This window comes from Chelonoidis abingdonii, chromosome 2 (assembly GCF_003597395.2).
Source record: "Chelonoidis abingdonii isolate Lonesome George chromosome 2, CheloAbing_2.0, whole genome shotgun sequence".
Taxonomy (NCBI): Eukaryota; Metazoa; Chordata; order Testudines; family Testudinidae; genus Chelonoidis; species Chelonoidis abingdonii.
The window spans coordinates 15718913-15745016 of NC_133770.1; the positions used below are offsets into that span (position 1 = coordinate 15718913).

A 26104-nucleotide genomic window follows, 5' to 3' on the forward strand; every position below is an offset into this window, starting at 1 on the left:
CACAAATGATGAGTTGGGATGCGTTTCTAATTCAATGTGTTGCACAGCTCCTGTGAATATCTTTTAGATTGCATACTTTCTGAGGCAGGTACTGTCTCCATCTGGGACATGATGCAGATAATAAGGAAACTGGGGAAAGAGAGGGGACCATCAAGAGCTATGTAGTTACCCAGTATCCAGTAATTATGCATTTTATCAAGTAGTTATGCAGTTAGTGAAAATGTCCAGATTGTTTACCTAATCATATAAATTCAGGTTCACTTTTTCTCTCTCTTTTTAAAGTTCATGACAACAAAGCGAAGGGGCCTCTTCAAGGCAAATATCAAATATTTCCACTCCCCTACCTTCAGTCTCTCTAAGGGAGGGGTCAGAAGGTGTCAAGTTTCTATGTGAGCCACTGCCTAGGTGCAGTGATGACTCTCACTGTATATAAATCCTTAGACTAGCTCAATGGATAAGTGCATTTACTTCAAGAAGTCCTGGCTTGTGGCCCAATCAAAGCCCACTGAAGTCCAGAGGAAAGATTCCAGCTGACTTCACTGGGCTTTGGATCTGGCCCTTAATGACTAGGTCTTAGACATTACCAGACATCAGGCATATCTGTACAAGGCACTGTTCAGCACCACTTGTTCGCTCACTCTTTGTTTGGGCTGGAGGAAGAGCAAGGCGGAACATGGACTTAGACATGTGGGAATCTTCCCAAGCTGTACATGCCTGCCACTGCAGGTCAGAACCAGACCTGAAAAGGGCCTTTGTATAGTGCCATCATTTATCCCTGCCATAAGACCAGTGACAAGGGTCAATAAAGTCAAAATACTTCTGTGCTCACGACAGATGCAAATTCTAATAAGAATGGCTGGTGGAAGTTTTAGTCCAAAGGTCAGATTTCAAGAATTTAAGTGGCAAAAGCTTGTTAGAGCTGTCACTATGGCAGTAAAGGATGCATGTTGAGGACAAAAGATAAGGTCAGTAGCTTTTGTCTGAAGCACAGATAAGGTCAATGACTGAAGGTCTGTCAAGATGCCAGCATTTTTAGAACATGTGAAGCATTTTGCAACAAGTTTTCAAAACTTGGGCATCTTTTATTATTAAATTAATAAAGGATGCTTCATTCCAGAGGAACAAGGCCTCAATTCATTAAAGTTTCTTAGCCCCAGAAATGCATGAACATGAAATTAGTACACTGGCTACTGTTCATAGAAAGATTCCATAGGTTTTCTTTTCTTTTCAGATTTTCTTTACACTGAACTAGAACTGCTGTGGCCAATTTTCTTGTTTTTCATTATATTTCCCCAGGGATGTACTACCCAAAAATTGCAGCTGAGTTTGGCCCAAATGATGCAATCCTGAAATAATTAATTATTTAGCACTTAATAACAAACATTTTCTCATTTAAATGCAGGTGAAACATTTTTTTAAAAGGAAGAACTGATTAAGGGGGTTTCTAACAAGTGTCACTTTGAAAGTAAAACAATCTCCTTGGAGGGGAATACAGTATTTATAATGAAGCTATTACCCATTGACCTGACAATTAACAGAAATTAAGGCCCAAAACTGCAAAAAAAGAAAAGTGTGTACTTTAGCAGGAAACTCTTGGGAAGATTTTCATGCCCGGAGTCTTCAGTTGGGCTTTAGTAGGAACTTATGGAGAGAATTAATAGTTCTCTTCCCTGTCCCATGTGGCAGCAGTCTTCTTGCATAGGAATTGACCAGAGGGTCATCTAGTCTAATATCCAGTGACTAGCACCAGATGTTTCAGAGGTAGGTGCAAAAAAATTCAATAGGGTTTTGCCCTCTTCTGTGTACACTCAGAAAAGGCCCCATTCATTTGATGAGAAACCAAATAGGAGCAGATAACAGGTAGTAACAGAGATGCCTAGTAGGCGGGTACTTAAACTGCATCAGCCCATAATTACGAAACACAAAATCTAAAGTTTCCCTTTATATTTCTCTTTGCAATAAGATTATTGTCACTGGAAATTAAATTCTTCATATAACCCTTTATTAAACGAGTAAGGTCAAGTCAGCTTCTTTGGAAGACCTTTTGAATTCCATTGTTCTTTCTCAGTCTTTTTTGGCTACATAGTGTGTGTCATTATTTCATGCATGACATTGCCCAAGATTTTCCAAAATAGGTGAAAGAACCTGTGCCAGCTCATCCATATGCCATCAGAAGCAAGCTCTTATTGTAAAGAATAGAATGTAAATAGAAGCTTATCCTTACTAGGATTAAAAGTGGGTCATGGCTAGGCTTCTTCATGCTTCCAAAATGTTTACAAAATGAAAGAATTTATTGTTGACTTCCAAAAAGAAGATGATGTAATATTGTGTACTAAAGGTGCATGAAATAGCAACGTCTTGCTAAGTGCTTAGTATCCTACTGTCCCAAATTTAGAGACCAGGTATATTTTACAATGCAAAATGATTCCATTTCCATTTTAGACAGTGACTATCAATTTTATATTAGGAAGTCAACAGTGCAGTGTCTAGCCAGAGCAGTCTTAAAGGAAAGTGAAAGACTCACTCTATGATATCCCTAATTAAATAATTGATTCCTGTGTTAACTACAACATGGTGTTTGGTGTTGAGTAATTATGGTAACCAATAGTTTGAGATGTTTTAATATCTTGATATAAGAAGTGTACTTGGTAACAGTCAGTTATAGAGATTTGCTTTTTATTTGCTTTTTATTCATGGAAAAACTGAGCAAGTATCTTGAGTGTTGGAAGCAGTTGTATATTTGGTTTCTGCTTCACAGATAAAATTCAGTGTTTGTACAGGATGTGTACTAGTGTCTGGGGACTCCTCATTAAGGAATCGGAACAAGATTTCCACAAGCTGATATGGCTTAATGGAGTGCAGCACTTGTGCCTTAAACACAAGAGAGACAAGGTGGGTGAGGTATATTTAGTGGAGCCACTTTCTGTGGGTGGTAAGGAGAAAAAGAAAGAACAAGCTTCAAGCTTGTGCAAGAGAACTCTTCTTCATCGTCTTGGGAAACACCACTGTTGTCCTGCTGCAAAACACAGGTGGAACAGAATGTTACAAAGTAGGTTAACATATTTTCAGGGACCATTCCCTGTTAACACCACTCCAATGGTAGAGAGGGTGGGTGGAGTAGGGCGGCGTCAGGCAGGAGGAATGGGGAAAGGCATCTGGGTTGTTAGGGCATTGTTAGTAGAGTTCAGATTGTGTTAGTAACTTCTTCTCTCTGCACCCTGAGTGATTCCACCTAAGGGCCCTCATTTCGTATTGTGTATCCATGCTAGCATAGCATCAGCCCACTACACCATGACTTGGGGCTACGCAGTCACTTCTAAGACCTCCAGAGTTCCCTTTTTAAATTAAATACATCATTTTTTCTGTCATTGTATGGTAACTCGGAGGGCGATTGGATTTATACAAGAGCTGCTGTGGTGTTTTTGATGACATAACACAAACATCAATATTGGTCCATAACATCCCTATAATAACTGCCTTGCAGAAATAGGCTTTAACACACACTTAGCTCGACCAATTTGCCATTCTAATTGTCTCATTTTGCCATTCTAGATAGCTGCTTGGCTGGCCTAAATAACACTATTAGAAGTTCTAATTGTACTGGTGAATTATGGTCTCTTTTTGTGTCTGTTGAGCACCCTTTGGAGACATGGTGTGGAATTTCATCATGGCTGCAGATATGGAAATGATTATATTTGCCCACCACCAGTATCTGTCTCTCTCTTCTAATACCTTTCTCTTCACAAACTTACTCATACACTCATTACAACACACACACACGCACAAACACACACGTGCTAGTTACAGAAAGCAGTGAGGCCTGAGATTTTCAAAAGGGCAGTGATTTTGCATGCAGAGAAGTGCTTGTGCTGGAACTAGAGACTGGGAATTTCCTGTGGAAAGAATGGTCTCCTAAGGCCTTTGCAATATGCAAATTCAGCTGATGGTGAGAAAGTGCACCCTGTCTGATGATTGGAGTATTTCATTTCACATTGAGCGCTTAGAGTCATCTTGGAGAAAACAAACTCATTCCTAGAAAGAGTGTGCCTGAGGTGTTTCACCTTCCACTGACTGCCACAACACCTGAGGGGTTTTTACTGCTAAGAAAGCAGGGAACTCTTTCCAGGTAATTATGACAAAAAAACTATAGTGCTCTGGCCTCCTGCTTCCATTTACAGTGACTTCCTGGCGAGGTCTAGCCAGGACGTGGGCAAAGGTTTTGTATAGTTCCCTGTGGTGTTTAGATAGATTTGTTTGAAGGACCATGCTGTGAGCCCCTAACTCGAAGCAGCATCCCATGTTACCCTCCAGAAGACAGCACCTGGACCCCATCACTAAATGGAACAACAGTCGATTCCAGTTGGGATATATGAAGCTGTGAGTGAATATTTCTCTTCCGAGGATATATCCATCAGTGCCTCCCTCCCCCAACATCACAACCGCTGAGCTGCTGGCCTCTCGCTGCCTCCGCAGTGAATGAAGGGCGTGGTGTGTGTGTCGTGTACAAGTGTGTGTGTGATGGTGACGTGCACACATGCCCCTGCGCCCTACCTCACCCCCTGCTGGTTTGGTACTGTCCTCCGGGTGGCAGGCCAGAGCAAGCCCCACATTCCTGACCCCTGCTGCCGAGGAAATCAGAAGTTTATCCTATTTTATCACCCCAGCTCTGAATTCTATGGTGATGGAGCCATTAATGAACAGGGTAGACTGGCATAGCTCAGAGACTACCCTGTACAGAAAGGACTGTCACACACTCAGTCTCTTTTGGTCACCGATCTTTCAGGGCAGGATTTTGCCCCCCAAGTACGGCAGGCAGCTGCCTGTGGAGGGTCCGCTGGCCCCGGTCACGGTTTGGCGGACCTCCTTGCAGGCCGCGGGACCAATCAGCACCCTATGCAGCACGAGCCGCGGCAGGTCCGAAGCTTGTGGGACACCAGCAACCTCCGCAGGCGCAAGCCGCGGAAGCAGCATGCCTGCTAGCCCTCACAGCGCCGGCAGAGCCACCCCCGTGGCCTGCACCCCAAGCACGCACTTGGTGTGCCTGGGCCTGGAGCGCCCCTGTGATCGTTCTCTTCAGTCCATGCTTTCAGTGATAATTAGCAAACCATCAAACACTTGTGGCCAAATACCATTATCTGAACTATAACAAATTAATTCCTTAATTGAGCACCTGCCAGAGGAACATCATGACCAATTTAAAGCGGTTATACAAGAGGCCCAGCTTCTGGCAAGAACATCGCTCTAGACCTCTTTGGATGCTGCAGATACATCGGCTTGATCGATATTCACTACAATGGTCATAAGGAGAGCATCTTGGCTGCAGCTGTTGTACTTCCCAAGAGAAGTTCAAAGCACCATCAAAGACCTGCCTTTTGATGAGTGCAAGCTCTCTGCAGACTCAACAGATACGTCCCTCCACACATTAAAAGACTTGAGAGGCACACTGCAATCCTTAGGGATTTATACTGCTTTAAATAAGAGATTTAGTAGGTCTCAGATGGCACAAAGAGCATGCCTAGCCCTGTATTCAACTTACTGTAGACCATCTAAGCCCCCATGCAAGAGGCCAAGCTACTCTGTAAAGAAATCACCTTCAGCTGCAACCATATCTTCCCGGCCCTCCCTGTCCTCCTAGCGACAGTTTTGATGTATTGGGTCAGAGTCTCAACCACCCAATCAACATGATTTTAAAGCTGTAACATAATATGCTCCCCCCTCCTTTTGGACGATGCCTCTCCTGCTTTCAGGCAACATGGGAGAATATAGCATCAGACAATTGGTTTTGTAAGCCATAACATTTGGATACATTCTCCATTTCAAATCTATCCTTCCTACACGTTCCCTCTCTCCATCCCTCTTCAGGGACCCTTTTCATGATCAATTGCTGTTGCAGGAGGTTACCTCACTTTGATGTTTAGGGACAATAGAACCAATTCTTGTATAGCACAGGGAAAGGGATTCTGTTCAAAGTAGTTCCTGCTTCCCTGGAAGAATAGAGGATGCTGACCAATTTTAGACCTCAAGTCTCTTAACAGATGTGCAAAACAGCTGAAATTCAAGATGGTGACTCTTTCAGCAGTAATTCTCTTATTAGAATTAGGAGACTGATTTGCGACTCTCAGTCTACGAGATGCATACTTTTATATTGCTAGTCACCCTTTACACAAAAAGTTTCTTCAATTTCTAATCAACAACAAGCACTACAAATACGGAGTGTTTCCTTTCGGCCTATGTTCTGTCCCCAGAGTATTCTCAAGGGTTCTGGCAGTAGCTGCTGCCCACTTATATTGTTTGAGGATAGTAGTTTTCCCACATTTGGATGATTGGCTGATCAGGGCGGATCATATGAGGAAGTGTTGGTGGCAGTAAAGATGATGTGGTCTCTGTTTGGCAGCCTGGGCCTCCAAATAAAACTCAGCAAATCCATTTTGACTCCCACACAACATCTAGACTTCATAGAAGCTTCCCTGGATGCAGTGAGAGATAGAGCGATACCTCCTTCCTAGCAGATTTTTCACAGTAACAGATCTGATTTTGAGGATTCAGGGCAGTCCTGGTTTGTGGTATCTGAGTACCTGACTGTAGATGAGATTTTTTGGTGTGTCTGGAGTGTTTACTGCATCTGTGAAAGTAAGTGCAGTGATCTGTGGGTTTCTCGTGTATAGTTGTCTGTCCAGAACAGTTGATGCTGGTACGGGTGTGTTCTACAGAGAGGTTGGTGGATAGGTGGTGGTTGTTGAAGTTGTGGTGGAAATCTGTGAAGGAGCTTAGGTAATAAGAACATAAGAACAGCTATACTGGGTCAGACCAAAGGTCCATCTAGCCCAGTATCCTATCTGCTGACAGTGGCCAATGCCAGGTGCCCCAGAGGGAGTGAACCTAACAGGTAATGATCAAGTGATCTCTCTCCTGCCATCCATCTCCACCTTCTGACAAAGGGAGTCTAGGAAAACCATTCCTTACCCCATCCTGGCTAATAGGCATTAATGGACTGAACCTCCATGAATTTATCCAGTTCTCTTTTAAACGCTGTCCAGAGGATGAAAATATCAGTATATCTCAGATACATCATTGGTTTCATGCTACATTTTTCCAGAAATTCTTCCTTAAGGTGGACCATGAAGAGGCTGGCATACTGTGGAGCCATCCTGGTATCCATGGCTATTTGGAAAAAGTGTTTGTTGTTGAATGTACACTTGTTATGGGTGAGGATGTTTGGCAGTGTGGTCGGAGTGGATATCTGAAGGCTGTGCTTTGGCTTGTAGATATTTGAGGCAGAGAGCAATGCTGGTATATACGGAGGTGACATTCATGGAAGGATGGTGTTCTAAGGGAGGTTGTTAATGTTGCAGAGTTTCTGGATTAAGTCTGTCATGTCCTGGAAGAACCTTGCCTTTGTGTGGTATGTGGTTTGAGGATAGTTTCTGTAGGTACTGATATTCCTTCAGTAAGAGTGCCACGGCCAGATATGATGGTCTGCCTAGGTTCCTGTTGTTTGTGTATCTTGCAAAGAATGTGGAAGGCCGGTGGGATGGGTTTGTGGGGGTTGAAGTTATAGAGCTTCTCTTGGAGTTGTTCGGGAAGGATTGGATGATATCCTTAAATTCTTGGGTGAACCATGGTGTGGGGTTTCCTTTGAGTTCTCCATAGTAGGTGGTTCTGGAGAATATTGGTTGACCTTGTTAACATAGTCATCATGGTTGAGAACTACGATGCCACCCTCTTGATCTGATGGGTTGATCACTATCTGGTGGTTGGATTTCAGGGACTATATCTGTCTGCTCAGTGGTGGAGAGATTGTGATGGGATGTTGTTGAGAATTTCACAGTCAATTTTTTTTCCTGAAGTATTCAATGTAATGATCAAGTGTGTGGGTTCATCCAATGTGGGGTGTCCAGACAGATGATTCTTTTTTCTTATTATCATCGCTGAGGATCTGGTATTTCTGGGTGGTAGCAAAAGAAGTCTTCTCATTTTCCACATGTTGTTGTAGTATCAAGTTCTGTGCTGGGGCAGAAGTTCATTCTTTTTGGCGATACAGATAATTCAGCTGCAGTAGTGGTAGTCTTGATAATTGAGGATGTTGAGTTGTTGTACACATCCATTTGGTGGCTCCTGAAACTATGGTTTCTTCATGGAGATGATGATCTGTGCTTGTGGAGGCGTTGTGGTTGGTTCTACTTTTTGTTTTTGTATTGATGGCTTTCATCAATTTATATATATAATATTGTTTTGGGTTTCTTGCATGATAACTTTCAGATCTCTGAGTCCTACGCATGTCTATCACATCATCATATCACATAAATGTCTCGATCATTAATGAATGAAACCAGACAATCGCTATGCTCTTAAATGAACTCACAGAGGAAAAGATAGCAGACAAAAACACCATATAACTGGTGGACGAACACTTCACAAACAATCATTCCATATGTGACTTCTCTAGTCCTTTGTCCTCAGGAAACTGGCACAACACCATCAAAAGGAGAGCCTGGGAGCTTAATTCATAACTTTGCTAACCACTAAATTCATGGTCTTTAATAAAAACAATAGATTATGGCTTATTACAAAAATCTGTAACTCCCTACTCCCCTTTCTGTCCTATGACTGCAGAGGTATTAAACTGGCCACTTCACTTGAAAGGTCTCTTACATATAAGTTACTACTTATGCTAACAACCTCTTCCCACCTTATATTTAACTGTGAAAGGGTACTTTCCTACTTGCAAAGAGTCTGTGTAGTTCAAAACGTATCCCCCACCACAGAAGCTGGTCCAGTAAGCATTACATCACCTTGTCTCCCATATATTTCTCACGCATCATACAAGGATGTAGTGAAGGGTAATTAATGGGTCTGATTCATCACTCTGTTACTCCAACAAAGTTACACCAGTGTAAAATGGGAGAAATGGCAGTGGTGACTCAGGACCCATTAATGTCATTTCACTATTGTCCCATGTGACAAGGGAGAGAGAGATGGGGCAATTCTACCTGCAGCGAAAACACAGACACATCTGGGGGAGCACAGCTGTTTGGTTAACTTCACTCATATACCTTACACAACTTATAGAGGACAAGTGATGCGCATACATAAAAGAGGTGAAAAAGAAAAAAGGTGGACAGGGGGTGTTGGGCGTTTGGTGGTGTGCGCCCTGGGTGTGGTGGTTGGTTCGAAGAATGTTGCATCTGGCTCAAAACTGCAGGGAAAAGTAATATAATTCTTGACTATAACAGGTTCAAAAAAACTAGATAAGTTCATGGAGGATAGGTCCATCAATGGCTATTAGCCAGTATGGGCAGGGATGGTGTCCCTAGCTTCTGTTTGCCAGAAGTTGGGAGTGGGATCACTTGATGATTACCTGTTACGTTCATTCTCTCTGGGGCACCCGCATTGACCATCGTCGGAAGACAGGATACTGGCCTAGATGGACCTTTGGTCTGACCCAATATGGCCATTCTTATGAGATGCAACCTGCATCTCAGCTATAGGATACAACCCTTACAAATAATGCCATGGGATCTTTAATGGACCAAGTGATCAGAATCTTAATTTTACCCTCATCCCAAAGACAGCATCTCCAGCAGTGCAATGCCCGCTAGCACCATTCTAGTTTATTGATTCAGAACTGATTTACAAGATAAAATTAAAATTCTTTCAACTTCTTAGCTATCAAGGTAGAAGAATTGGACCTTATTCTACTCTCTCTCTCTAGTGTAAACCATAATAACTCTACTGAAACCATTGGCGTTACACCAGTTTTACATCAGCATATGACACAGAAACAGGCCCATTATATTTACCCAGTCTTTTCTCTGTGGCTAAAATATCATTTTTAATAGGATAACAAATTGCAGACCAGATCCTCTATGGAGCTATTCTGATTGATACTAGATGAGGTTCTAACTCACTGTTTTCATTATATTTCAGTTTGTTAAAATTAACAAATCAATAGACAGGGACATTGTTTTACAAATGTAACAATGAGGAGTTGATGAGAGGAAGTTCCTACCAAATGTCCAGCATCACTGTGATTCATCAACATCAGCACCCAGGTGCCTTATGAATGTCTCCCATCCAAGTGTCAACCCATTTTGTAATGTCAAGCACAGTCACCTACAGACATGGTGCACAGGCCAAGAAAACCATATCCAAATTGGCACTTATTTTCATGGCTACATTTTTAAATAATTGGTGACAAACTGTAATCAAGGGCTCTTCCTTCTCCATCTTGTATTCTCATTCTGTTGGAGTGTGCCGTGAGTCCATAATGCTGAATTTGTGATATCACGATCATTTCAACAGCAAGAGACTGAGATGTCACAAGCCTTGGATTATGACTTCGCTGCAGGATAAAGGAGAAACTGGGCTGGGAGAGAATAAGCCTCTTATCCAAGCATGAATAGCTGAAATAATAGAAAAAGGAATATAGAAAATAACTGTGCATGTAAATTGCTTTTTGCAGAAGTGCTCTCTCTTTGTAAATTTTGCCCCGGGGTGAAAATGTACAAAAGGACTAGAAAATATACTTCCAATACAAGAAATAATCCTCCGATGGCAGAGAAAATGGACTAGATGACCTTTTATTATACTTTCCTGGCTCTAACTTAGAAAAGCCCCACTCGGAGTTGTTTGTTTGCAGCTTCTTAGATTTCACTGTTGTAAAAAATTAATTATTTCATGGCATTTAGTTTTCTAAAAATCATACAGATCTTAAAGCAGGAGATTGTAACTTTACAATCTGCCCTGAGTAAGGAGCAGCATGTAGCTACACTACACCAGGAGCAGACCAGACAACAAACCGTGACTAAAAGAGTCCTAATCCCTCTCCAGCTCCCATTTTGATCTGAGAGCATTTTACTCTGCTCGTGGAATGTTTTACTCCTCTGCACCTAACTGTCTACTCTAGCTAGCAGGTGGGTAGGAGGAGGGTGGTACTGCATCATTCCTGCCCCCTTCCCACAGAAGGGAATATCAAATGAGTAGACTTTGGTCTCCTGACCACAGCCAGAGTCACAATCTGAGCAGGTCAAGTATAGAGCCTTACTCCCACTTACTCACCTGCAGTTGAGTAAAGGCTTTGATAATCTAACCCCACATTTTTTCTTGTTTTGCAAGGCAAAATGATACAGGTAAAATCAAATTTAACACAGGCCAGACTTTTACCACACTCCCGCTAGGAAACCTGCTTACCTGTCTATCTGGAGATTCCTCTTGCATATGGTGGAATCCTCAGAGACCTCATAGCAGCTCTATGCTTTTGCTTCTATCCCCCACCCCTTGCAGGAGATGTGATTGCGGTAAATGAAAATCTGACTGTCTAGCTGCCAGAATGGTCCTATAGGTCTGTAAGCAGCCATGCATAAATTAGAGTTGCCTTTCCCCTGCTCTAACTTGTGTTCCCAGGTTTGATTACCTTAAAGGTAGCTTAAAGATACCTTTGGCACCATCCCCTGTGTCCTGTCCATGGTATGATATTGCTACCCTTACTCCTGTGTTGCTGCTGGTGGTGGCTCTGTGTTCAGAGCTGGGAACCCAGCTCTGAAGGCAGTGCAGAAGTAAGCCTGGCAATACTACAACCCCCCTACAATAGCCTTGCAACCCCCTTTTGGGTCTGGACCCTCAATTTGAGAAAAGCTGACCTAGAAGATAGAACACTGGACTGGCACTCAATTTCTGTTCCTGGGTCTCATACGGGGCAAGTGACTTCAACTCTTTGTTTCTCTGTTCCTCCATCTGTAAAATGGGGATAATTGCCCTCTTTTGTGAAGTCCTTTAAGATCTACTGATGAAAAACACTATATACGGGCTAGCTAGCAATTATTTGGATACATATTTAAGATCATATATATCTCAGTTTTGGGTTCCTAGCTTGAGACACTGCAAAGGGAGCTCATTTTCAGAGCGTAGTGCCCAACACTTTCTGAAAATCAGGCCTCTCTGCACAACGTAGCATAAGGTGAAATGATGGGAATAGGTAAATATGGAGTACTTATAAAGCAGTTCACTCTATTTAAACACTGAACAATACACTTCAGATACAATCTCTTCATAAAAGAGAGAGAGAGAATGATATCTGAGGCTTATTTTTTGTGAAAAGCATGAACTGTAAATAGGTCTTTGTGCAAAATGTCAGCTGCATTTCAGAGAGGTAAATGATATTGACTTGATAACCCATGATAAATAATACTAAAAATGAGATCTACTGTATGCAGCTGCAGGTGTGTTTGTATACATTTATGCAGCTATGGAAAAGACCCAGAAAAGCAGTAATTAATAGACTAACAGCAAACTGAGTTTATTTCAACTAATGACAGCAGTAGTCAATCAGTAATAAATCATGATCATCCGCAATTTGTCATGTTCCATGCCAAAAGGGAAGTTGATACTGGACCTGATTCCTTACTGTGTTCCTTGTGTAGTCATTTATACATACAAAGTCGGGGTGAAGGGCTACTAAAATCAGAATGTTTTACATCCACTATGCATAGTGGATGCAATACAGCAGGAAATCAAGTCTCCAAGATTTAAAAAGCAGTAACTTGAGGAAGATTGATATTGATTTCACTTCATCCTTAGGATGCATCCAGCAGATCTTTGAGATTGTGCTGTTTAGAGATCCTCTTACCACAGTGATGGATAGCTCTGCCTTTGGCAACTGTGTCCTAGGACCTATATAATGACTCTTTTGGTAGCTTGCTCACCATTATATTTTCTGTTTCTATGTATGTGTCCAGATCAGTGTACAGCTGATATACAATACATCTAATTGCTTGGTTTTTAATTACCTGATAGACTACATCTCTTTGAATACCTCCAACCGAGCACGAGAGACAGAGAACTCTACCATTTTAAATGTTGAGTAGGACAAAGGAGAGCCACACACAGTATTTGTCTTGCATTCTGTACTGAACATGAGTTTACAGAATCCAAAAGCTGACTAGCTACCAAACAATTAGCTTTAATTTCTAGTTTGTCGTTTGTTCAAACATGTCTTTTAGGTTTCAAGAAAGACAAATATAATTCTTAAAGGACATGGGGTATCTGCATTAATTATAATCATTGTGATTACAGTAAGTACTTTATGAATTAATAATTATAGGACACTTCAGATAAAGTATTACCAGTGTAATTAAGGCCATGCTTGTTTGCAAAATTCCAGTCCACACATTTTGAGTAATTAAAAAGAGAAAGAGAAACTTCTACATATCTGAAAAGTTTTGTGCCAGCTTGAACACATTTTTGTATTATTTAATGTATACTAATAAAAATCTCAATTAAAAGTTAATCGGAAAGGAGGAGCTAACTTGGTTTTTGTACAGACCCTAAACTGTGGCAGTGTGGAAGAATAAACTTCCTTCACAAGAGTCCATTGCACTAGGAAAGGCATTGAAAACTGGCTATGCTGAAAACTCCACGTGAGTTCCAAGGCCCTAGCTGGGGTTGTCAACCCTCCAGGATTGTCCTGGAGTCTCCAGGAATTAAAGATTAATCTTTAATTATATATTATGTCATGTGATGAAATCACCAGGGATTTGTCCAACCAGAGTTGGCAACCCTAACCCTAGCATATATTTCATTCATTGGTTGGTTGTTCAGGTAGAAATCAAGGGGATACCAGACTGTTTAACATTTTATTTTGGATAATTGTCTTTTAACTTTAAATTTAGTCACAGCAACTGTCGCAGTAGCAAAGCTAGCTGCATCTCTGCCTGTTTTCTGAGTGCATCCACTATAGGTGTTCAGCGTCTTGTCCTTACTTGTCTGTGGTGGATTCATGTGATTCTTCCACTCTTAGGCTATGTCTACACTATATCATTTACAGCAATGTAGCTGCACCGATGCAATTGTACTGCTATAGCGCTGCTAGTGAAGATGCTCTAAGCCAACTGGAAAGAGCTCCCTTGTTGGCTTAATGGGGTAGCTATGTTGGTGGGAGAAGCTCTCCTGCCTACGTGGCATTGTCCACACTGGCACGTAGGTCTGTATAACTTACGTCGCTTAGGGGTGTGGATTATTCACATTCCTGAGCAACATGTTATACCGAAGTAATTTGTAATGTAGACATAGCCTTAGGCCAGTGATCCAAGAATGCTGCCCCATGCTGAACCAGCCACTTATCACCCTGCAGGTACAATTGAGTTTTAGGCACCTCCTTTTTTCCCTTGGGGAACTTGCAACTTCCACCCCACCATCAACCTCAGCCTGGACCAATCTACACGGGAGATCCACTTTCTAGACACCACGGTGCAAATAAGTGATGGTCACATTAACACCACTCTATATCGAAAACCTACCGACCGCTACGCCTACCTTCATGCCTCCAGCTTCCATCCCGGGCACATCACACTGATCCAATTGTCTACAGCCAAGCACTGAGGTACCAACCGCATCTGCTCTAACCGCCTCAGGACAGAGGTACCAACACCTACAAAATTCTCCACCAGCATTCTCAAAACTACAATAGCATTCGACGACTGGAGGAATTAGGAAACAGATCAACAAGAGAGTTTGGATTGTGTGGTACCCAGAAGCCTTCCACTGGGCGAAGACAAACCCAAGAAGGAAACCACGAGACTCCACTGGTCATTTACATACAGCACCCAGCATAAAACAAACCCTCCAACGCATCATCAGGGATCTACAACCATCCTTGCGAACAATGATCGACACTTTTCACGGGTCTTGTCGGTGGCGGGCCAATCCTGTTGCCCCCAGACACTCTGCCAACCTGCAACGTTTCTCACCAGCAACTGCACACCGTACCTAGTAACTCTAGCTCAGAACCAATTATGCAAAAACCTCGATTCAACTCTGTCCCACATATCTACACCAGCGACACCATCACCAGGACCTGAACCAGATCACCATTTACCATGTCACTGGTTTGCATTCACCTGCACGTACCACCATGTAATTACGCCAATCATATGCCTAGCAATGCCCTCTTGCTATGTACATCGGCCCAACTTGACAGTCACTAGCGGAAAAGGATAAATGGACACAATCAGATATCAGAATGGCAATATACAAATAAACCTGGTAGTAAGAGGCACTTCAACCTCCCCTTGGCCACACGTATAGCAGACCTTAAGGTGGTATCCTGCAGCAAAAAAACTTCAGGACAGACTTCAAAGAGAAACTGCTGAGCTTCAGTTCATTTGCAAATTTGACATCATCAGCTCTGGACTCAACAAAACTGTGAATGGCTTGCCAATTACAGAACCAGTTTCTCTCCCTTGTTTCACACTTACTGCTAGACAGGGCCTCACCCCTCCTGATAGCTGAACTCACCGTTATCTCTATTGTTCAGCATATATACTGCCCCTGGAATTTTCATACTGCGTGACGAAGTGGGTATTCACCCACGAAAGCTCACGCTCCAAAACGTCTGTTAGTCTATAAGGTGCCACAGGATTCTCTGCTGCTTTTACAGATCCAGACTAACACGGCTACCCCTCTGATACTTAATAGAGTGGTATTATTTAGCAGTTGGAACAAAGCATTAGAGAAAAAAAGTTTAGAATCAAAAACAACTGGCGCACACATTTAATCTAATCTTACGCTTCACTACAAACTTATTTAGATAGAACTGAAGTTACAGGAACAGAATAGAACAAATTAATATTCTCCTAGCCAGCCCAGATCTTCCTATGTGTATGTGGGAGTTTGTCTGGCTCTCTCCCTGTTCAAATTGTTTTTCTCTGGTCAGCAGGAGCATCCATTAGGGCCTATCCAGGAGGTTGTCCCATGACAGCTGCTCCACTGTTTGGCTAATTATACCCATTCATTCTCAAAGGGTTTAAATCATGGGCCTAATGTCTGTCTCTCTCCTGTGGCTGAGAGTGTTGGAACTGTCTGAGCCCCTTTAGTAGTCTAATACTCTATCTGAGAAGTCAATTGCATTTTGGTTACAGACCAAAATAGGCATATAATGCAGCCATTTATGGCCCTGTATTGTCACAGTTACGTACCTAGCATCAGAAGAAAGGACTAGTAAGTAATAGAAATTCTGATTCTCTGACTAGCTGTTTTAAAGGTGACTCAAACTTCGAAAAGTTGCCCAACCTCTAGGTATCTTGGGCCTGATTTTCAGAGATGCTGAGCAGGGCAGCTCTCAGTAATGGCAGCTACATTGTGAATGCTCAACACCTCTGAGATTCAGGCCTAAGGTGTTTCAGTCAGACACCCAAAACCACAAGCAGCCCAAATCAGAGGCCACTTTAGAAAGTGTTGAACTTGGTATCTTATGGATCTGTAGGGTTGTTAGTGTGGTGCTTAGCCTGTGTCAATTGCATATCAAATGTTTATTAAAGTTTTTATCACCATCTAATTTGCACTATAGTCTATGTTTTTAAATGTAGAGCTATAGCACATGATGAAGTCTAGATTGGGTTCAGCCTTTTCCACCCTTAAAGTCCTAAGTGAAGAGAGAGCATCCCAAATCCATTACCAGTGTATATTCGCTTCTGCTACATGGCATCAGAAATCCTTAAAAGTAAAGGAAAGTGCATTTATTTCAGTCTAAAACTGTTAAAACCAATGCAGAGACTTGAAAGTGTTTCCAAATTTATTGCCATCACTAAGTGCCATGAACATTTATGTCACTGTATACTGTGAAATATAAACAACAATGTAAAGCTGAACAGAAATCAAGGAAGCCCTGGAAGCTTTCTTCTTACAATATTCTGTTACAGCGAAGTAGCTTCTTACCAGAAACCATTTAGCCATATAATTAGACTCCTTCTTAAAGCTGGAATACTAGTCTTGTTGTCAAGCGTATTCTGTAGTAATACTTGAGGATATTTTCAACTATGTCTCTATATGAAAATTATCCCTCTTCTGTTTGAGTTTTATTTTCTGCTTTTAAACTTTTTGGAGGATCAGGACATGTTACTGTCTACGCTGAACTTTTGTTCCTGAAAAATATATATTTTTAAAATTCTATGGGATTCCAATTCTCTTCTTACATTGTATTGTAAAATCAGGAGGAATTCCATGGATGTGAATGGAGTTTCGTTGGTGTAAGTGAGATCAGAATGAAACCTTATAGTTTCCAAGCCTAAGTGTTAAGTTTCAAAATGATAGTACCATTGATTCTCTTTTGACTCTATTTAATTTCAGGTGCTCAACCTGTTCCTTGCCTTGCTACTGAGTTCTTTTAGTGCTGACAACCTTTCAGCACCAGATGAAGATGGAGAGATGAACAATCTGCAGCTCGCTTTTGCTCGGATCAACAGGGGGCTTCAGTATCTGAAAAACACAACATGGGATTTCTGTTGTAATTTACTTAGGCATCCAAAGACGACAGCTGAAAAGAAGGCAATGATTAAACTTGCTGCCCAGAACACAAGTGTCCTTCACAACTATGTGAATAGCCATACCACTGGAGAGATTGGTAAAGATGTGGAGAACCACACAGAGAACCTTGCTGATGATGGAACTGACAAAAATGGGCAGAAACTCCCAGTGATTAGTGACAGTGATGATTTTCTGACCAACCCTGACCTGTCCATCTGTGTTCCCATTGCTTTGGGGGAGTCTGATATTGAAGATCAAGAAGATGATGAGGAGCAGAGCACATTCACAGAAATGGAACAGGTAAGGAGCCAAAATGTATGTTTGTTAGCATTGGTTACTGAGAAGACATCCATTTCCATGTCCAACTCTAGATCCATGGCTCATAATGCAAACATTTAAGACCAAATCCTGCCTTGGATATGTACTTGCCACTCATTAACTTCAGTAAAAGTTACGTGTGCATATCCAAGGGCGAAATTCAGCCTTTAACAAAGGGACGTCTCCTATCATTGTATGCTTTCGCTATGTCTAAATGAATTAGATTAACAAGAGTAACTAAATACCCTCTCACATCCAGCCCCAGTTCTTCTTTAGTTCAAATCACAGGAATGTTGGAAAGGGCCCTTAGGTTCTCTGACAATTTAAATTAAAAGTTTCTGTACATCGGAGGGGAAGATGGCTTCATTTGGTTTATGTAGCAGAACTTCAGCCCCAAGTAATTCTGTTTAAAGGGGATGAATCATGCAAATACTGATGGGACCATGTGTAGGAGCACGTAGTGGCTGATTTAGGAAGCATGTTTTCAAAAGAGGCAAAAAATGACTTAGTAACATGCCTTAGTTTGACACTGTAAACGTACTTATTCTACAGAGCTCTCACTAGAGCTGGTTGGAAAATTCTGAATGTTTTGAAATTTTGATGAAAAACAGAAAAATCATTAACAAATCTTCTCCATCCCCTTTTTGAACTGCTCTACCTCTCCATTTCATGGATCAGAGTTAATCAAGTTGCAACCAAAACCATTAGCTCTGATCCATCACCCATTGACTTCAGTGGGCTCTTTGCATCAAGCTGAAGTTCTTTTGGGTCTCAGAGTTGTAAGGAAGATTGTTCAAACACCAGCACTATTCTTAGAAATGTGTTATGTGAAGAAAGTATAACCAAGTAGAGAGTCACAAATAGATCAAAGTTAACCTCTAATGCTTCACTATGGGAAAGCTTATTACACACTGTCACCAGCCAGTATTGCCATATTGATGAGCTGATAAAAGAAGATGGAGAACTAGAACTATAAATATTATCAAGCCATGTCATCCAAATAGACATCAGGATAATGAAATATGCAGTCAGAAAATATTTGGACATACCTTTTAAGGGTTGTTTTTTTACCTTATTTAAGGGATGTGTATTAAAATCTTCGGTTTCAGTGAAGGTGGCATGGAAAGTAAAGCAAATTAAATCTAAACCTGAGTGTGACTGTTTGCTGTTTTGGCTTTGTGCATTTTGGCTGTATTCTTAACAGCAGGTGCATTGTTCAACCTCTGGTAGGTCCTGTCAGTTGTGCCCTAGTTATAGCTAAAAGAAGGCAAGTAAGCATACATAAAACAAATGTGTAATAGTTACTAAATAGAATGATTGCTACTGACAATGTTTGTGTTCTCTTTTAAATCTCTTTCCCCTCCTCCATAATAGTTGAATATGGGCAGAGTGCCTTGTAAGGTAAACCCTAAATACTGTGGCTTAGAGTATGGTGGCTTTGTTATTGTTTAATCTGATGTTACTGATTGCCTGAAAGTCATTATTTTTCTGGAGATAGCATCTATTTCTAACTGAGATTTGAAAAAAGTTTGTCTTTGTACATCAGTTCAAGACAGGGGGGTTGTGGTACATAGTTAAATACTCTTGTTTGCTCATCAGATGAACAAAAAAGCATACGTTCATTGACCCTTCACCTAGAAATATATCTAGTACTATATGCCATGATTTTCAAGCTAATAAATGATAGTGAGTACAGTCACAACTTAAAATGCAGTCTCTTCTCATTGGAGCTTGCTGAAGTTTCACAACAGGATCTGAGGAAAAAGTACAAAAAATTGATTTCCAGTATAGTTAGACTGCACTGCATTTTTACACATTCATGTAGCTGTTGGCCTCTCTCTCATAGAGAAGTGCTAGCTCATTTCATGTTATTGTAGCAAGAAAATATAGAATCAAAATTTTACTATATGTATTAGAGCTGGTTGGAAAATGGAATTTCCATCCTGCAGGAAATGTTGATAGAAAATTGTTTACATCCCCAATTGGGATGAAAAGTCAGTTTTTGCAGAGTGGAAATTCTGAAACATTTCTAATGAGAAACATCAAAATGTCCTTATTGAACCCTTAAGGAAAAAATGTATCATAAAAATGTGAATGATAATGATGAATCAGTTAAGAACATCTTACTACATGACCCAAAAAGCCAGAATACCACAATTGAGGAAAAAGGCCATTTTGGTTTGGTTTTTTTTAAAGTGACCTGCCTTAGAGAACTTATGGCAGCTGTAATATATATATATATATATATATATATACACACACATACACACACACATATACATATATACACAGTGTCATTATATATATATATATATATATACACACACACACACACACAACCCAATGGTATGGGTCCATTACTACATAAAAATGGTAGAATTATCAGTAATAATGCAGAAAGGCAGAAATGTTCAATTAATATTTCTGTTCTGTATTTGGGGAAAAATAGATGGTATATAGTCTCATCTACATTCTTTGTATTCCACTAATATCTCCAGAGAACATTAAACAGAAACTACTAACATTAAACATTTTTAAATCAGTATTTCCCGATAACTTGCATCCAAGAATTTTAAAAGAGCTGGCTGAGGAGCTCACTGTACCATTAATGTTAATTTTCAGTGAGTTTTGAAGACTGAGGAAGTTCCAGAAGACTGGAAGAAAGCCAATGTACTGATTTTTTTAAAGGGTAACTGAAATGACCTTGGTAACTATAGGCTTGTCAGCCTGACATTGATCCTGGGAAAGATAATAGAGCAGCTGATATGGGACCTGATTAATTAAGAATTAAGGGGGGGTAATATAATTAATGCTAATCAACATGGGTTTATGGAAAATAGATCCTGTCAAACTAACTTGATACCTCTTTTTTATGAGAGAACAAGTTTGGTTGATAAAGATAAAAGTATTGCCATAATATACTTAGACTTCTGTAAACTAGAACAATATAAATTAAACATGGCACACATTAAATGGGTAAAAACTGGCTAACTGATATGTTTCAGTGTAATTGAAAAGGGGGAATTGTTATTAAGTGAGTGTGTTTCTATTGGGGTCCCCTCAAGAATTGGTTCTTGGCCCTGTGCTATTTAATATTTTTATCAGTGTGCTTGAAGATTACCAGTAATTATTTAAGTTAAGTTTACAGATGACATACAAATTGGTGGAGTGGTAAATAATGAAGTGGACAGGACATTGATACAAAGCAGGGATTCAACATAACTCTGATTCATAAGCTGGGTGCAAGCAAACTATGAGTTCTAATATGGCTAAGTGTTTACACATGGGAACAGAGTGTAGGCCATACTTACACAGTGGGGGACTCTATCCTGGGAAAAGATTTTGGGGGTTGTGGTGGATAATCTGCTGAATGTGAGCTCCCAGTGTGATACTGTGACCAAAAAAGTAATGTGATTAAATAAACAGGAGAATCTTGAATAGGAGTAGAGAGGTTATACAGGAGTGATTGACTCAAGGAGTTCAGTCTATTTAGCTTAACAAAGATAAGGTTAAAGGGTGACTTTGTTAGACTACAAGTATCTACCCAAGGAACAAATATATAATAATGGACTCTTCAATCTAGCAGAGAAAGGTACAACACGATCCAATGGCTGGAAGTTGAAGCTAAACAAATTCAGACTGGAATAAAATTTAACAGTGAGGGTAATTAACCATTGGAACAATTTATCAAGAATTGTGGTTTATTCTGTATCATTGACAATTTTTAAATGAAGATTGGTTGTTTTTCTAAAAGATCTGCTCTAGAAATAGAAGGGAAAGTCTCTGGCCTGTGTTATACAGGAGGTCAGACTAGATTATTACAGTGGGCTCTTCTAACCTTGGAATCTATTAATCCATGACACATTTTGTTCTGATAATGTTAAAATGTTTCATGTCAAAGCATTATAATTTTATACATAATTATATTAAATATGTATATAATAAGATAAGTCTAAGCAAAACAAGAAAGTCAAAATAATCTATTTTGATATACTCTATTTTGATTTCAAACTGTTTCAGATTTTTTTCAAACAAATTTCAGTGAAATTGGCACATTGCTGGAAAACATTTTGATTTTGACAAAATGACCTTTTCCAATGGTAAACTGTTCCTTCTTTATTTTGTTGACCACTAATATTTATATTCTGTAATGGTATACCAAGTGTTTCTATAATTCCTCAATGACCTGATGTTGTTCAGAGGTTTTCATAGTATACAGATAGGTTGACAATTTTGCTACCTGAAGTGTAATTAAAGTTATTTTTCAAGACTAGTGTCCACATTAAAATAAATGAGACTGGAAGAAGTTGGGAAAGAAATTAGGTTAACTTTCTCTACAATAGATACACTGCTTTGAGTCGTGATAGAATAGGTAACTCTTCTCCTTTGTAAAGTCTAGTACCATACAAGAAAAGAGTTCAACAGTAGAACTGTAGAAAATGATCTGTGTTTATTTGGTAATCTTTCCATTTGATTTTGCTAATTTGGGGTAAAATTCTCATGGGTCCAGAGGTCCACTATGAAGCCTAGGCAGTGTGTAAGCCATAAATTTCACTGTTGGTCAAGGATAAAATTCTGGCATTTCCTGCCTGTGAACATAATTTTTTACTGGAAAAAAATCAAACTCTACATTAAGACAATATTCAAAAATATTCACATCTTTCCTGTTATCCAATTTTTTTTTTTTAAGTTTTAGAGAAATTATGCAAAGTTTTTGGGAGGAAATGTGCTTTCTGATGATGATTTGCAGTTTTTTGGATGTCATAAAAGATAGGTTGGAAGGACCTCAGGAGTATCTAGATCCACCCCCTGCTAAAAGCAGGACCAGACACCAACTAATCGTTTTTCCCCCCAGCCAAGGCTTTTGTCAAGCAGGGCTTAAAAAACTCTAAGATTGGAGTTTATGACCTCCCTAGTCACCCATTCCATGCTTCACCACCCTCCTGTAAAATAGTTTTCCTAAAATCCAACCTAGACCTCCCACATTGCAAACTTGAGACATTGCTCCTTGTTCTGTCATCAGCCACCACAAAGACCCTAGTGCATCCTCTTTGGAACCCACTTCAAGTAGTTGAAGGCTGCCTATCAAATCCACCCCCGCTCTTCTCTTGCTGCGGACTTAAATAATCCCAGTTCCCTCTAGCCTCTCCTCATAAAGTATGTGCCCCAGCCCCCTAATTAATTTTCATTGCCTCCAACTGGTCTCTCTCCATTTATCCACATCGTTTCTTGTAGTGAGGGCCCAAAAACTGGATGTAGTATCCGATGGCCTCACAGTGCCAAATAGAGGCCGGAATAATCTACTTTCCCTTGATCTGTGCAACACTCCTATAATCAGCCCAATATGTCATTAGCCTTCCTTGAACAAGGCACTCTGACGCATATCCATCTCTCGTCCACGTGTAATCCCCAGGTCCTTTCTGCGCTTAGCCAGTCGGTCCTCCCCAGCCTATGCAGTGCATGATTCATCTGTCCAGTGCAGACTCTGCACTTGTCCTTGTTGAACTTCAGATTTCTTTTGGCCATCCTCCAATTTTGTCTAGGTCACTCTGGACCCTATCGCTTACCTTCATATAGCTACTCTCCCCCCCAGCTTGTGTCCATCTGCACTTGCTGAAGGTGAAATCCATCCCATTATCCAGATCATTAATGAAGATGGTTGAATAAACAACCCCTGGCACCCCACTTTGATACTGGCTGGCAACTAGACATAAAACTGTTTGATCACATCCATTGAGCCTGACAGTCTAGCGAAGCTTTCTATTCCCTTTATAGTCCATTCATCAATCCATACTTTAATTTGCTCGCAAGGAATGCTGTTAGAGGCTTGTATCAAAGCTTTGCTAAAGTCAATGGAATAATATGTCCCTGCTTCTCCCTCATACAGAGCCAATTATTCTCATCAGAGAAGCGCAATGAAGGTTTGGTCAGGCGATATTTGCCTTTGGTGAATCCATGCTTGCTTGTTCCTGATCACTTTCCTCTCCTCCCAAGTGCTTCAAAATGGAATTTCCTTGAGGACCTAATTCATGATTTCCAGGGACTGAGGTGAGGCTGACTGGTCTTAGTTCCCAGATTTCTCCTTCTTCCCTTTTTTTTAGAGATGAAGCACTGTATTTGGCCTTTTTTCAATTTCATTCCAGTACCCTTTCCCCTAATTGCCACGAGTTTCAGAGGAGAATGGCATTGTTATATTTTTGTGTTACATCTGCAATCAGCATTCAGCCAAACTCCTATACCACCTGGATGAATGTGCACTACCTGTTAGCCCACCTCATTGACATTGTTCCTAGTTCTTTGTGGATATTCGTGTCTCCTTGCCTCCATCAATAAAATTATGTGTCAACATGTGAACCTGTATCTTACTATACATGGAACTTACCTCCAGACATGTGTCTGGTGGCTCTTCTTATATAAAGCCTTTTCAATTCCTCCGTTAACATCGTGCATTCCAGTGGAGTAGTCTGGGAGCTGACCTGTCTTGTGAAGACTGAGGCAAAAAAAGATTGAGTACTTCAGAGTTTTTCCACACTGTCACACCTAGGTGCCTCCCCATTCAGTAAGGGTCCACACTTTTCCCTGACCACCTTCTTTTTTATTTCATTACCTAGGTCCTTTCTTGTTTCTTTCACATCCCTGCTATGCTTTCAACTCCAGGTTATGCTTGGCCTTCCTGATTTCACCCTCCATGCATCGAGCCAATATTGGTTTACTCCTCCTTAGTCATCTGCCAAGTTTTCCACTTTTGTAAGCCTCTTTTGTGTTTAAGCTCACCGAAAATGTCTGTTTAAGCCAAGTGGTCACCTGTCATATTTGTATTCTTCTGTACATGGGATGGTTTGTTCCTGTGCCCTCAATTAAGGCCTTCTTAAAATACAGCCAGCAATCCTGGACTACTTTTCCCCTCATAATTGAGCCTCCCAGGCGATCCTGCCCTTCATTTCCCTGCAGGAGTTTAAAATCTGCTTCTGAAGTCTAGGCGTCCATATTCTCCTGCTCTCCTTCCTTGCTTTTGTCAAAATCCTGACCTCAACCACTCATGTTCACTGCTGCCCAGGTGCCACCCACTTTACTTCTGTCATGGTATTAATTCCCAAATCCTGGACGCTTAAGGCCATCCAAAGATTGGGTACCAGCTGAAAGGCCTCTAAGCTTAATTACCAAGCTTAGATCTGATAGGCTGCCACCAACCAGGAATTTCAGTGCCTGGTACACTTGGGTCCCCCAAAACTCCCTGTGGGACCCCAAGACTCATATGCCCTAGTCTCCTTAACAAAGGGAAATAAACCATTCCCCCCCACCTCTCTCCCACCAGAATTTCTTCTCTGGGCTAACCTGAGAGTTACTGATGCAGACCTCTTTAATCACAATTACAAAGAAGCTATGTCTCCTCTCTTTGCCACGAAGAACAAACCCAAAGACAAGGAAACAGACAAAGATTCTCTCTTTCCCCCTAGCTTCTTCCCGCCTCTGGGACACTAGGAGAGTTAAACCACAGAGGCAGTTTTTCCCCTCCCCCCAGTCTCCTTTCTCCCACCCAATTTCCTGGGGGTCAACCAAAAACACAAGTCTTAAAAGCAAAACTTTTAATCAAAAAAGAAAGAAAGAATAGAATAACAGTTCTCGTGAATCTAGATGGTAAGATACACGGGTTTTCCAACTTATAGAAATGAATAAACAATAGAAAAGGGAATAACAAGCCTACCCAAAAACGATACATTTAAAGTACTTAATAGCCAAAACAATAAAGACTCCACCAGCCAGTACACAGATGCAAATACAGCAAAACAATTTGAAAAGACTAACTTTTTGCTACCTTTGTTACTTTCAACTGGAACAGAAGATTAGAAGAGACGGGAAATAGACCTCTCTAGCTGAGCAGCGCCCAGAACAGACAAAAGCCCAGACAAGAAAAACCCACAATTCCCTCCCTTAGCTTTAAAAAATTCCAGTTTCCTGATTGTCCTCTTTCAGGAGTTTGGTTCCCTTTGTTAACCCTTTACAGGTAAAAGAAACATTAACCCTTAGCTATCTGTTTATGACAACTTCCCCTACCAATTCTTCCCTGTTTGTGAGCAGCAGGTCAAGAGGAACACAGCCCTGTAACCGGGTGGGCACTCACCCCTGCACCACCTCCTGCTGGTCACTTCGGGAATTAGCTCAAATTCCAGCTCAGAGCACACTTAGCAGGCTGGTGATCCTTCTTGTTTCCTGTTACAGGCCCCGTGTCCCTCCCTGGACCCTGGTGCCCCTTTTACATGGGGTTCTGCCCCCTGGCAGTAACCCCTCTCTCTTAGGGGTTTCCCCTCCCTGGGAACCCCCCCACTCTCTATCCCCACTTTGCTTCAGTGTCTTGGCTACTGCCAGTCATTGTCTAGCCCCACACCCTGGGGCAGACTGCAGTATCAGCCACTCATCATCAGCAAAGGGGTTTGGACCTGCTGCCTTGGCCTACCCCTGGGTTGCACCCTACAACCCCAGTACCTCC

The 26104-nt window shown here is 41.1% G+C and overlaps 1 protein-coding gene across 1 annotated transcript in view; it reads left to right on the plus strand.

Moving 5' to 3' along the window:
* Positions 1-26104, plus strand: part of LOC116838877 (sodium channel protein type 5 subunit alpha-like) — a 351647-nt gene that overhangs the window by 198031 nt on the left and 127512 nt on the right. The window contains exon 17 of the mRNA XM_075062179.1: positions 17122-17598. Within this exon, the coding sequence (XP_074918280.1) occupies positions 17122-17598 (477 nt within the window). The remainder of the gene's footprint in view (positions 1-17121; positions 17599-26104) is intronic.